This window comes from Filicampus tigris, chromosome 3 (assembly GCF_054856515.1).
Source record: "Filicampus tigris isolate MCC_2025a chromosome 3, RoL_Ftig_1.0, whole genome shotgun sequence".
In the NCBI taxonomy this organism is placed as follows: Eukaryota; Metazoa; Chordata; class Actinopteri; order Syngnathiformes; family Syngnathidae; genus Filicampus; species Filicampus tigris.
In genome coordinates this window covers 1,627,411-1,640,469 of record NC_141219.1, presented here as the reverse complement: position 1 = coordinate 1,640,469, position 13,059 = coordinate 1,627,411, and the positions used below count along the sequence as shown (strand labels likewise).

At 44.2% G+C, this 13,059-nt stretch overlaps 1 protein-coding gene and 1 pseudogene across 4 annotated transcripts in view; one reads left to right on the top strand and one right to left on the bottom strand.

Annotated features, from left to right (window-relative positions):
* The window catches only part of insyn1 (inhibitory synaptic factor 1), a 77,551-nt gene extending 68,335 nt beyond the window's left edge, over positions 1 to 9,216 (bottom strand). For 3 of the 4 annotated variants that reach the window (XR_015086297.1, XR_015086298.1, XM_086026728.1), the window contains exons 1-2: positions 8,646 to 9,216; positions 6,804 to 8,285 (exon numbers count right to left, since the gene is read on the bottom strand). Coding sequence is in view for 1 of the 4 variants with exons in the window: in XM_086026728.1 (XP_085882854.1) it covers positions 6,804 to 6,947 (144 nt within the window). In the remaining 3 variants the exon portion in view is untranslated. The other variant, XR_015086299.1, reaches the window with a different exon arrangement.
* Positions 8,213 to 13,059, top strand: part of LOC147149544 (uncharacterized) — a 50,803-nt pseudogene continuing 45,956 nt past the window's right edge.

Here is a 13,059-nt window from a genome sequence, read left to right as displayed (position 1 = left end):
TGTCTTGACTATCCCGCCCCCGCTCGGTGCTTTATTTCATTATTTCAGTTTGCCGGCCTGGAAGTGTCCGATAAAGCTTATCGTCTTCCATCGGACGCCTTCCGTCTATTCTGCTGAAGTTAGTTTGAGCAAATATCGGAATGTCACACAACCTTCATATAGCGCTTCTTGTTTATCCTTTATCCAAGGTTGACGCCGCGGCTCAATGAACGATTCCTCCAGTAGAGTCGCCTCTCCTGCCAGTGTGATTATTACAAATGGAGCGCTTTATCGTGGGGTATTACCGTCCAATGTCCTTCCTTTATGTCCTTCTCATTGGACTCTTCACAAAGACTGTCATGCGATTCACGAGTACCCGGGCGCCGTATGTCACCCAAATTGACTTTTGACGACAGCCGCGGCAGAAAAACTTTCACAAGGCACATGTGATTTACTCATACGGCAGCACGGACATGACAACACATTGTAGTGAATATTAATGTCATGCCGAAAGTGCAAAAGTAGGCATTGAGCAGTGACGTGCGCTGAGGGTCAGGACTGCTGAGGCGCTACTCCTCTGGAGTTGGATTTAAAAATATGAATCCAAAATAGAAGATTAGCTAATTTGTCAATTTTGACCTTCATTGAAACATGTGTTTCAAAGAAGGTCAAAATTGAATTTTTGATTGCATGTTTTCAAAGCTTTTGATGGCGCTTCGGTCAATTCCACGCCGTTCAACAACACGATGGCAAGAAAAACGAAAGAATATTTAATCTTGGGTCAAGTTTGTTTCTGATCTCTCTTTTTTAGTCCGTTACTAGCCAAAGTCTGCAAGTAATTTATCTCCCACCCAAAAAACTATTTAGCGTATAGATGCCACAATGGTAAAGTAGTAGGGTTTTTTTTTGCACTTTTTCTTTGGCTTTTTCCAAATTGTGGCTTACGATTGGCACATCCCTGAGGAAATCCGGCACAAAACTGGGGGAGACCTCCTTTCAGATGATCACAATTACAAGGAGAAGATTTAATGTACTAAATACATTTCAGAAGTAGTTAGTTCACATGTCTGCCTCACACTCTGGAGGTTCTGGATTTGAATCTCATTTTAGGCCTTCCCGTGTGGAGTTAGTATGATGTAGGTATGAATAACAGCATGAACGGTTATTTGTCCATTTGCACTGAGATTGACTGGTGAGCATAAGATCTGAAGCCGCACAACAGGCAAAAGAGTTTGGTGAAATATTAGCATCTTGCGAGACATCAGTTCAGTAAGCATCAAAAGGATTCACCTCACAAGTGTGTCTTGTGTGTTACTAAAAAAAAAATAGTTGCATTGGTTGCATTGGTTATTTTTACACTTGACAAGGTTAAAACTTGTACATGAAATTCAGATCAATTATTCCTATGATTTCTTATGAGTCTCATTCACAAACTGTTGAATGTGACACTCACCAATGTGCGCTGACAACACTTGACGGCACACACGTTATGTACATTGAAGTGCATCAGGATTGAGACTGTTGTGTGCGGGTAGCGTGGGATCGATTCCCGCTCAGTGACAGTGTCTATGTGTGCCCTGCGACTGGCTGGCGACCAGTTCGGGGTGTAGTCTGCCTTCGCCCGTTGACGGCTGGGATAGGCTCCAGCAACTCCCCGCGACCCTATATAGGATAAGCGGTTTGGAAGATGACATGACATGACAGGATTGAGACTTTTCGGTTATTCAACAGTCATAGTAATATGATCGAACTTAAAAGACCATATTGTTACCGTTCAAAGGACTTAAAGTCGAATTTAACTCTCCAACAAATTAAGAGAAAATCTAGAAATCTGTAAATAGCAAAGAGTAACAAATCTGCCTCAGGCACCATCAATCCAATATCGTTTCTTCATGGGCTTCTTTATGAGTGTGCTGAACTCCTGTTGCCACTGTCCAAGAGAATGGCCCGAGAAGTGCCCGAAGCAATTTTGCCATAGCGTGAATAAACTGTGGTTCAACTTCCCATCACTGTCGTCACGTTTTCCTTCCTTTTCAAAGGAAATTTCTTCTCTGCACTCTATTTTGGACCCAATTGTATCAGAACGTGATTAATCAACAAGCAATTCAAAACAATTGACCAAATTCCTGATGGGACATTATCTACAATTCCCCACTAACTATTGTAGAGTAGGCTTTTTTATTTTCAATTTCATTCAGCAAATCTTTGGAAGGGGGATTCCCCATTCCCCCATCTGTGGTCCCTTCTTAAGGTTTCTCACTTTTCCCCAGATGACGTTTTTTGAATTTTTCCTTGCCCTCCTAGGAGTTAAGATCAGGGGATGTCGTGTATATGATCTGGTGCATATGTGAAGCCCTTTGAGACTTTCCTGTGATTAAGGGCTGTAGAAAATAAATTTGACTTGGCAATCAGAATGGTCTCAAGTCAAGAGTCCAATTTGAGTTTTCAACAGCCATCTAATTTGATAGGAAGGAGGCAATTATAGTTTATATTCTCCTGCCAATCACTGATTTTTGGTCTTTGTGAGGGCTGCGTTCTATTGTACTATATTCAGCAAGAGGTTATTGTGTTATTGGCTTGTGTATACTGGCCTTATTCAGGCCCGGCCATACACTGCAATGTTGTACCAGCATATTCAAATGAGGGTTTGTTTCACCATCTTGGAAAGAAACGCATGATTGAACTTTTATGGTCAAAAACCGTTATTGCAAGAGTGGAAACCCAACTAGAGGAAGTGAGCCAAGGATGTTGTGGATACATGGCACACTTCCCATCCACAGGCTACTGGGGCGCACCAATGATTAATGTTTCATAGCAGACGATTCCGTCGGTTCGTCACAGCGTGCTGCTTGTCAGAGAACTGAGTTTGGTCGTTTGAACTTTGGAAAAATGTAGGGGGCGTGCGTTTGGCACGTTTTTTTTTTTTTTTTTTTAATGAGCCTGATGAATTCTGGAAAACAAGAAAGCAAGACCCGCTCCATGACCTCCTTTCAGACGATGAGGAGAGCAACCCCCTAAAGGGAAAAGAATGGGGTGAGGTCAAGGTCAGGCTAAAAGGAAAATGATGGAAGTAAAACGGCATCATGGTCTAATGTGAACCACAGCCAGAAGAAGTTATTTGTTGAGCAACGTTCTCAGGTTAAGATTCGTTTTTGTTGATTTTATTATGGAGTGGCTAATGTCTTTTTACATGTGGCTGTACTGCATGTATGTTAATTTAAATTTAAATGTTTCCTATTCGCTTATTAAATGTTTTAGGCAGATGTTTGATCCATTGACAAATACATTAGGTTTACATTATTTCCTATGGGATTAACCATTTTAACAACTCAAAAGTTAGCCAGCATCAAGGAAAACAAAGTTTTTTTTTTTTTTTTTTTGCTTAGTTGCTAAAACTACTTGTGTCTAACAAAGCATTATTATTACATTTCCGTTACGAACAGTAGAAAGGTGAGCATAAATTGTTTAAATTGTGCCAGCTTTTCAAAATATCACGACAGAACCTTCACCCCGCCCCTAAAATTGGTACAGTCCCCTGTAGACGCCAGAGCCAAGTTGCTGGTATTTTTTTATTGTGGTACCCGTGTTTTTGCTGTGAATCATTTTTCGTGAATTCTTAACCCCCCCTAGAGACTTGGCAGAGTGCCTTCATGTGATTTTTTTTTCAGAATGGATACACTTTTACAAATACAATAACATCAATGAAATGATTTGCTTGCTGCCAGAAAATCTTTGTGGTCATAAGTAGACCACAATCTTTTCCACCTGGGCCAAAGTGTTTTCTGTGCCAAAGTGTCTTATTATATGTGATGAACAGATTTGCCTTGGGCCAGGTTATGTTAAACGTGAAATAAAAATGACCTGGACTTTGCTAAACCTTGAAATTCAATAAAAGTATAATGTACATTTGGAATTGCCTCTTAAATGTCTGCAAGTCGATGTGCAAGGCTATTACAGCTACAAGTTGTAAAAAATAAATAAAATACAAAAAATCGAAACCTCATATTTTCATTCGTGTTGAGGTTCCGACTAAATGGTTTGATTGAAGGCTGGAAATGAGTCCACAGTGATAAAACTAGAAACAAGCAAAATATGTTATGCAGGCAGATTGCTTTGCTGAATGGAATATTGATGTTGTTGGAATGAGGACTTTTTTTTATTTTTTTTATTTTTGCTTTGCTGCACCTTATTTTGAGCTTCGAAAATTGCCCGAGTTAGGAAGGCAAAATAGGAAACTGGAGAGGCCGCATTTCTACAGTGCGGCATGTGATCTGGAATGTCATCTTTTGACTCCCAAGAAGGCCACAGTTCCACCAGCTCCCTAAAGACCTTGTGGGTGATAATCAGTCATTACTGCTCCCTCACCAAATTAGTTATTCCATTGCATTCACGTGGCAATTCATCATTTATTCATGCGACAGTTGTTATCTATTATGTTGCTCCCTTCACATGACCAAGAATGGGCGATTTTACGCAACATTAGCCATCCGACATCTGAGTGGGACTCGGTCAATTTGCAATTGCACGGACGGTTAATTGCCAGATATCAATAGTGATAACATGGTGGCCAATGGGTGGGAATCACAGTAAATCAAGATATTAGATTTTAAAAAAAGGATTTTAGCAATGATACCAATAATATCACGATACAGCAATTCGGTGACAGTTGACCATTTGAAAGAAAACAGACCACCGTTGATCGGCTGATCAATAATAGATTAATGTACATGTTGCTATACTTCGAGAAAGGCCCCGAATATGAAAATGTATAATATGCTGGTCTCAATTGTACCTTCCATTGCGGTTTGAAGGCAATCCGGCAAGCTGGCGGCCCAGCTCAGCGCTTAGTGCTCTGCGCTGATAAGCCGGTGGCCCGTATACCGTCCCCGAGTTGGGTATTTTTTTGTTTGGGCAATGTCAGGCACGGCTTACTCAGGTTCACACTTCGACCGCCCTGTTTTTGATGCAAATGAGGGACACCGTGCAAATTGGCTGGGAAATTCTACTTCCATCCCACAACAGCGCACAAATAGGGCCAATGGCTTCAAAATAACAGAATTATCTAGTTCACGAGAATGGCGTAAGAACACGTCGTACCTCGGCAGAGGAAGCTACTTGCAGTTTTCCATTAGATTATACGATTCATTGGTTTTTGAAATTTCACTGAACTTTACTATGGTAGGTTAGTGATACATTTCTGCGTGTTCCAACTCGTGTATAAATTCGAGTTCTATCGTTGCTTTAGGAATGGAACTCTGTTGTAAACTGAGAACCTCCTGAGGTCTGAGATTCATTTCATATTAAAAGGTCAGAATCATCATAAAGAGCGCATACATTCCATCTTTGACACCTGCGTCTAGATACTGGACTGTAAAGTCAAAGTGATGTTCCCGAATGTGTTTCTTCAATAGGTTTGAAAATAGAGGCGTGGGCTGCTTTGAATCAAAATGTTCCCCAAACATGAAGAACAGCAGGAAAGCGGCAGCTACGGTGATGATTTGTGTCAAATCATTCACTGGGAATCTGGACGCTGCCTTTCACAGCGCTACTGCAACGCTTGGATCGGTATCCATAAGCTTCCAGGAGATGGACAAAAGTAGAGCAATGAGCGGGCATCAGAGAAATGGACAGCAACACATTGGGATATTTCCCCCCACTGCAAGCGGCTAACATGACGCCCAGCTGTCTATGCGTGATTGAGACATTCCTGCAAAGTTACGTTGGAGTCATCGTGCTCCCTTAATGGGCATTGAGACGAGAATGGTAATAGGCGTCGGGGGCTGGCAGTGGCACAAGGCGCGTGTTTGTTCATAAATATCTCCGGCCGGCATTACTCCACTTGCTGTAGCACCATAATCGTCAATCACGGCCTCTCTGTCCCACTTTAGAGGAGGCTCGCTGTGAGCCGTGCCCTTGCGCCTCCCAGTCCATAAGAGGTGGGAGTCTGAAAGAATGTGTGCTAAGGGATTGTGATGTGATGGCCTGGCAGCTTCGAAACATTGATTTAAAACCTCCTCGTCTTTTCTTTTGGACATTCCCTGCACCGACATGGACCTTGACAGCATGTTTAAAGCGTGTTTCTCTTCGTCTACTTTCCTGGAAACAGGTGGAAGGTCAATAACTGCACGGGCACGGGATGGGTTTAGCGGAGCTTCCATTCGTCTCTGCCTCCCCCGGCTGCTGTTATCTCTCTCTTTAGGAGGAGCTGAACGAGACCAGCTCATAGCTGGGGGAAGATCCCGGAGAGATGACGAGGTCCATTGTGTACTCTGGGACTTCGATTATCAGACACAAGACACATTTTTTCTTCCAGCTAGCGCCATTATTTCCAGTCGCATGACGTGATAAATGCCACACAATCTTGCTGACTCCCTTCCGAACATCCTTGACACGCTGCATTTGCAAAAAATCTCGTTGATCCTGAACAAAATGCTTACATAACTGTTGCGGTGCTAAGTGTTGGAGCTTATCTAAGCCCATTTTCTCTCCCACCGCCAGGTTTTGGTGCATCTCATCCGGTCTTCGCACCGACTGTACCTCCCCCTACCCCAACTTGGACACGCGAGCGGTGTTAGTAATTGCCTCATCTTTGATGAAGAGAAAAGGCACCCCCACTGTGGTACTAATCAACAATATCCTCCTGCTGCACAACAAAAAAAGTCAGCTCCCGCGTTCAAATCTTAATCACAATCTCCACACTGTGAGGAGAATGTTACGCGTAATTAAATGAACTCTTCCTTGGTAGCACACCCACTTAGAACCCACTTTCTCCCACAAGCTCTCAAAGCCCCGAAGCCGGACGTGTGTGTAATTGTCAAGCTCACCTCCCGAAGTTCCTTGGCCACATCCTTGAGCTCTCTGAGAATTCCTTCCAGCTGGTCAATCACCATCTTCATGTGGCTGCGGATGCGTTCTCTCGGGCTGGGGGTCTCAGAGGTGTCCCGGGCCGGAGCTCTGCTGAGGGACATCCTTCACAAGGTGACGTGGGGCCAGTGGCCAACAGGCTGAGGGCGTGGGGGAGCCGAGTCGGGGTCCATGTCTTTGGCTACGAGGAGCCTCAGTGCTACTGATCCGAACAGGGGCCCCGGCCACGCAGGGAGACCTCAACATCTTAAAAGCACCTGGACGACCAAAACACCTTTCCTCGCCCGCACACTCGGCACAGGGTCACTCTCTGGCAGCCATGGCGTCCGTCCAAAAACTGGGAGAAAGTGAGCGCTGGAGAAGTCAAACACGATAAATCCATGGAAAATAGAAGAGGCACAAAATAAAAATTATAAAAAAACATGTGCCGAGGCTGGAATAAAAAAAAAAAAAAATCTTACATAACCACACTGAGCCAACTCAGCTCATGTGTCAGTGTGTACAACTCAAATGGTTCTAGAGGAGTGCTATTTAAAACGCTGTTCTATACTTGGGAAAGAGCTTTTCCCTCTTGCACTCTTGAAAAACATAGCAACATTGTGCCATGCTACCAGTATCAAAGTCCATACATATCCAGTGTCCTAGAGATAGAAAAATACAACTCCCCAAATTACTCTCTTTTATGGATTTGAGAAGGGAGCTTACTGATCGTTATGGAAAAAAGTGGATATTCCTTTTCTCCCCAACTGAAAATGGTGAGAGACGTCAGAGGTCATGTCAAAATAAACCTCAGGTCCCAGTTTCTTTGCAGATGACAACTTAATAATGATGTCTTTCGGTTGTTGTCAGGGAGAAGGGAGATGGACCGATGGAGGTCTTTTCCTAGAGAATCCAATCTCCCTTCCCAAAATAAGGATTTATTCCAGGTGGCGTAGGATCAGGGTGAATTAATTCCTAAGCCTACCAAACGACTCGTGGTGTGAACTGGTTAAAGAAAAGAAAATCACGGTGGATGAGACATAAATGCGGGGGACTCTGAGGCAAAGGAGTGACTTCTCCTAGAATTTAGGTGGCACTTGATGCCCACAGCAGTCCACAGAGGTGTGCCCCCCACACCCCCACCCCCCCCCAAAAAAACACCAAAAGAGTAGAAGGAGAAAATGACTCTCCTCTATCTCCCTCAGTTGTTGCTAAGGGAACCGGGTCTGCCTTCCCTTGCCGTGATTGGATAATTATTTTACTTCTTATCCGTGCTGTGTGTGGTTTCCGATGCGGGCTCTTCTTTCAGAGAGGCAAGGAGCTCACCGCCATCCAACAGGATGAGATAAATCCGAGAAAAGATTCCTGGCGAAGCCCCTGCGAATGAGCAATGCGAAGCGCTTCCCGCCAGATCCGGGGCAACGCCGCTGCCACGGGGCGCGCCGGCCAACCGCACATGGCACCTGGACAGACAAGGATGGAGGGTAGGAAGGAAAGGAATCACTTTTTCTCCCACTCACTCTCAGCACCTTCAACATGCGACAGAGTGAACGGGACGGAGTGCGGAAGGGATTAAGTGGGAGCTGGTGTCAGAAAGCATCCCCGCACACGCACGCGCACACATGCACACACTTACCTTTTCCGTGCATCACGTTACTGTTGCTGTGCCCGGAGCAAACTGTCCATGCACATCCTTGGCATTCAGAGCCACGGACAAGCTCTCTTTTTCTCTGTCTTCCACACTTTGTCTACCACTCTCTCTCACTGCTATACATGCACACACGCGCACACAAACACACAGTTGCCTCCCCTCGCCTACTTACTGTCTTGACAGAGAGAAGCCTCTATCTGCAGGGCTCTTTCACTCTCAGGCTCATCAGGAAGAGGAAGATGAAGCTGTGTGGAGAACGGGCAGGAGGAGGAGGCGAGAAAGAGCAATCGGCAGTCTGTTGGGGGGGAGCCCGAAGTGGCCGGAGAAGACGCCGCCGCCTCGGATCCTGTCAGCGCCGCTGCGAGCGTCACTCCAATAAGCGCCCCGCTGAAAACGAGCCACCCGTCAACCCCCGCTGGCGTCGCGATCGAGGCAGCCGACAGACGGGCAAAGCTGCGAAAAAGGGGGAGCTGGGCGCAGATGACAGCTTCTCCTCGCTCGTCTATCCGCCTCGTCTCATCGCTCTGACCAGCGAGCCTCCTCGACCCCCCTCCTCTCTCCCTCGCTCTCTCTCTTTCGCTCACTCTCTCCCCCGCCTTCTGTCACGCTTGCTCTTCCTACCGTCTCTCTGCCCCCTGCACCCGAGCCGTGTCCTCGCTGACTGCCGGATGAAGGCAAGCTGATGCCAGAGTTTATCATGTGGCTCAGACTCCTGCCAGCACCACTCGGCTCTTCGCGTCCACTCGGCAGAGGAGGAGTCTGGAGCGTTTAAAGGCGCAGATCCTCCGCCCTCGCTCCTCTACCTTGCTCCTCTTCTGCCGGTGTCCGACGCTCCCTCTCTTGCAACTGGTATGAAGTTTAGCTCGCAATCTTTGTGGAAGTTCTAAAGAGTGTCTTTTTGCTGACTTGATTTACTGCCAGGCTCGGCAGTCTCAAGGAGAAGGATCTCCATACATTGGTATACAAGACAAGTTGGTGTTTGTATACCTGGGAGATGGCAGCACTGAAATCAATTTGCCATCAGCCGGCACGGTGTTGCATGTGACGAGCAGGTTATGCGTCCAATCTCAGCTCGGACCTCTCTGTGTTGAGTTTGCACTTCACTCCGTGCTTGCTTTTGCCGGGAAGTCCGGTTTTCTGACACTTGAGAAGACTCTTGGAAAAGACTCTTGGAAAACCATCATCTCATACCTGCTCTCATTTAAAGACAAGTTATAGAATTTTCAGTTTGGTTTTCACCGGTGATTCCTCCGTCGTCCATGCCGCTCTCGTGATTGTTTGCAAAGTTTCCTGTTTCCTATGTTGTTAAAACTCAGCTATTGGTTGTTTCACGTCACTGCAAGCAGAGATGGGAAATCCAGGTCCAGAAAGTAAAAAACCCTGCCCAGGTTGGCTGTAGCCACAAATGTTTCTACTCAACTAAGCTTGTTTACCTGCCGGTTAAGTAGAAGCACCTGTGGCTCAAGGCAATTTGTGGCAGGGTTTTTAATTTCTGGACCTGAATTTTTCTGCTGCAAAGACTGAAAGACTTGTGATAATATCAAACAGGTTTGCGGTAAGGCCAAGACTAGGAAAAGACTGATCTAAAACTGCTGAGATTAGCACCTTACACTAAATATGTCGGGAACGCGCTGTGACTCTAGTAAAACTCGACATCTTCCTTCTGACTTTCGGTTTTTAGTCCCACACCGTGAAAATCGTTAGGTGTAGGCCCAGTATAGTGTTCAACTCTGCTGTTTTTTAGGGCGCATCATATTCATGTGCTCGCCCCGGGCATGCACTGTGCTTTGCAGGGCGTTATTTGGCTAGCTTTAACATACTCAGAACCTCCTAAAACCTTGTCAACATGTATCTTGGAGAAAATGTTTGTGGCTTAGGAAATTACCCACTACAAAATGGCAAAATCTGATTGTCAAACTGTGGTGCGCATGTCCGTCATGACACAGTATAGGGAAAGAACAAACATCCACAGTGAAACGCAGAAGTAGACAACCATTTTTGAACTGAAACAAAATTTGAACTGGTTACACTAGTACTTGGTATACAAATTATTTTCTTTTTTAATTATTAACATCTGCTCAGAAAAAGGTGGTACTATGGAGCCTGTAGCTAGTACGTCTGCCTCATTGTCCAAGTTGGTTCTGGCTATAAATCTCAGGTTTGCAAGTTCTCCCCATCCTTGTGTTGTTTTCTTTTTCTCTCCAAGTACTCAGTGAAAACTCGAAAATGTCCATGGGCGTGAACGTGAGGGTAAATAATTGGATTTCTCCATATGCACTGTGATCAATTGGTGAGCAGTCCAAGGTGTACCCCATCTCTCACCAAAGTCAACCAGGACTGACTCAAGATCGTACCGTGACCCTGAAAGGGTTAACAGCTTGAAAATAGCGGGGTTTTTTTGTGTTTTTTTTTGTTAGATAACCGAGCAGAACTGCCAGAGGCTCTGTGCATTCCTGAGCATAATTGCAAAGTGGGATTCAGGTTATGTGGATTTGCCATGCTGATTAGTTTGGTCTGGTGTCCTACAATCGCAGATTTTATGCCGATGCTGTCAGGCTAATTGGAGGGGATTTATTATTTTGCAGTCAATCAAATCCCTATGTATGTTTACTTTGATTCATAAATTATCAAGGAATCCTCGCCCCAAAAAATGAAAAAAAAACCCTGATATTCAAATTTATGTTTGTCAAAAATACATACCGTGTGTGATCTATGAATTGTATTGGTTGTAGACAAAATGTCCTCTCTTTTTCCGCCTTGCAGCAGAGTAACATTGCAGATAGGCTGCTCATGTGACTGCGAGAAACAGGTGTCCTTGAGCATTTTTCCTCTGCACCTTCAAAGCGCCAAACGAGGAGGCTTCATTCTTTGGCGCTGTTACGACAACCATTTTCTTTTGCCCGACATTGCAAAACCGCTTTTTCTTGCTTTTCTTGCAAAGTGCGTTTAGCAGCGCACCCCCTAATAGAGGGCATTTATGACTAAATGACATCCCCGTGGAAAAGACCCAGGTGCACAGCGCAGATAGCTTCATGCCAGTGACGCCTTCATGGGAAAGGGAAATTGATTATTTCCCCCACGTAAAAACCTTTTTCTTTTATGTTAAGGTCATACTGTCTGGTGTTTTTTTTTTTTTTTTTAATTTTTATTATTATTACAGTGAATCTGGAGTAGGTCCAGAATAATATGGCTTGCACTTAATATTTCCTTGGAATTATTGTGCCATGCCTTTTTTATGATATAAATTTGTTTTTCCAGTTGGATACGGGGCACATAAATCAGCATAAAAATGTCAAAAAAGACATTAATGCACAAACACTGGGAACTTTTATTGGGAACCCATAAAAATCGGGTTAGCCACATATGAATTTTTAACATCTGATCCAATTTTTCAAATGTGAGACCCTGCACACGACAAGGAAAAACACAGCATGTGACCTCACTGCTCTTATAGTGTGTACTCCACATGACTCGTTATGGATGTGACGGGCGTGGGTGTGGGTGGGCAGGGTGGGGCTGTTCAACAGGGGCCAGTGCACCTGTAATACTGATTCTTGATCTTCCTGCGGCCCACCTACTGAATAAAAAATAGACTTTACACCAGGGGAGGAGCCAGAAGGTGGCTAATGGGTGGGCCTGGAAAAATCAGGGTGGGCCTGAATATTTCTCTCACTGAGCACAATCCTCCTGTCCCGACACATTGTATATTCCAATAGATGACAAACTGAATAATATGAAGTTCAGATCTTCCTTAGACAACCACAATTATGCCATTCTTAATATTCAATAAAATAAAATAAAAAAACACAAGGAAACAAAAATTCAAAAATAATTTAACCTCCTAAGGCTTAGTGGCCACATACGTGGACAGCACTTTCTAGCTCTTGTGTCCCCAAGTGTGTGCACTGTGGAACTGTCGGTGTTTTGGACACATATGAGGGCACTTACACTGCCATCTCGTCGTCTCAGAAGAGTATTACATATTACAGTCAAAATACAGTATACAAAATACAGTACAATACGATACAAAAAAGTAAAAGATAATGCTTAGTTTTTCTTCTAATTAGGCTCCAATAAACCCAAATAGCAAAAAAAAATAAAAGACGCATGTACAAAAACAAAAAAAAACAGTTTGGGTCTTTGTAGTTTAAGAATAATTTACAAAAAACGTAAAAGTACATATTTCATGAATCTCACTGGGTGGGCAGTGTGTCAATCTGGGTGGGCCTGCTTTACACCAATATGATAGAGTGTAATCGAAATCGGTTGATATTTTGTGTTTAATGCAAAATCAGTGTTCGACTGTAATGTCATAATTTGCGCAATCTATCAATGACGTTATTGATCGGATCCGTGAAATATGCCTGAGTGTTGCAGAGCAGACTGGGGTCAACAGATATGAGCCACGCACAATTTGAATCATTACACTACTGCATAATTTGCATTCGATTTTACTCGATTAGGGTTTTTGATATCGACCGGCGATCAGAAGGTTTGAAAAAAAACGACCGCAGATTAGATCAGAAGATGAAGCAATATATCTATTTAAACAACTTGTACATTTACTCTACAGTCGATCCTCGCCA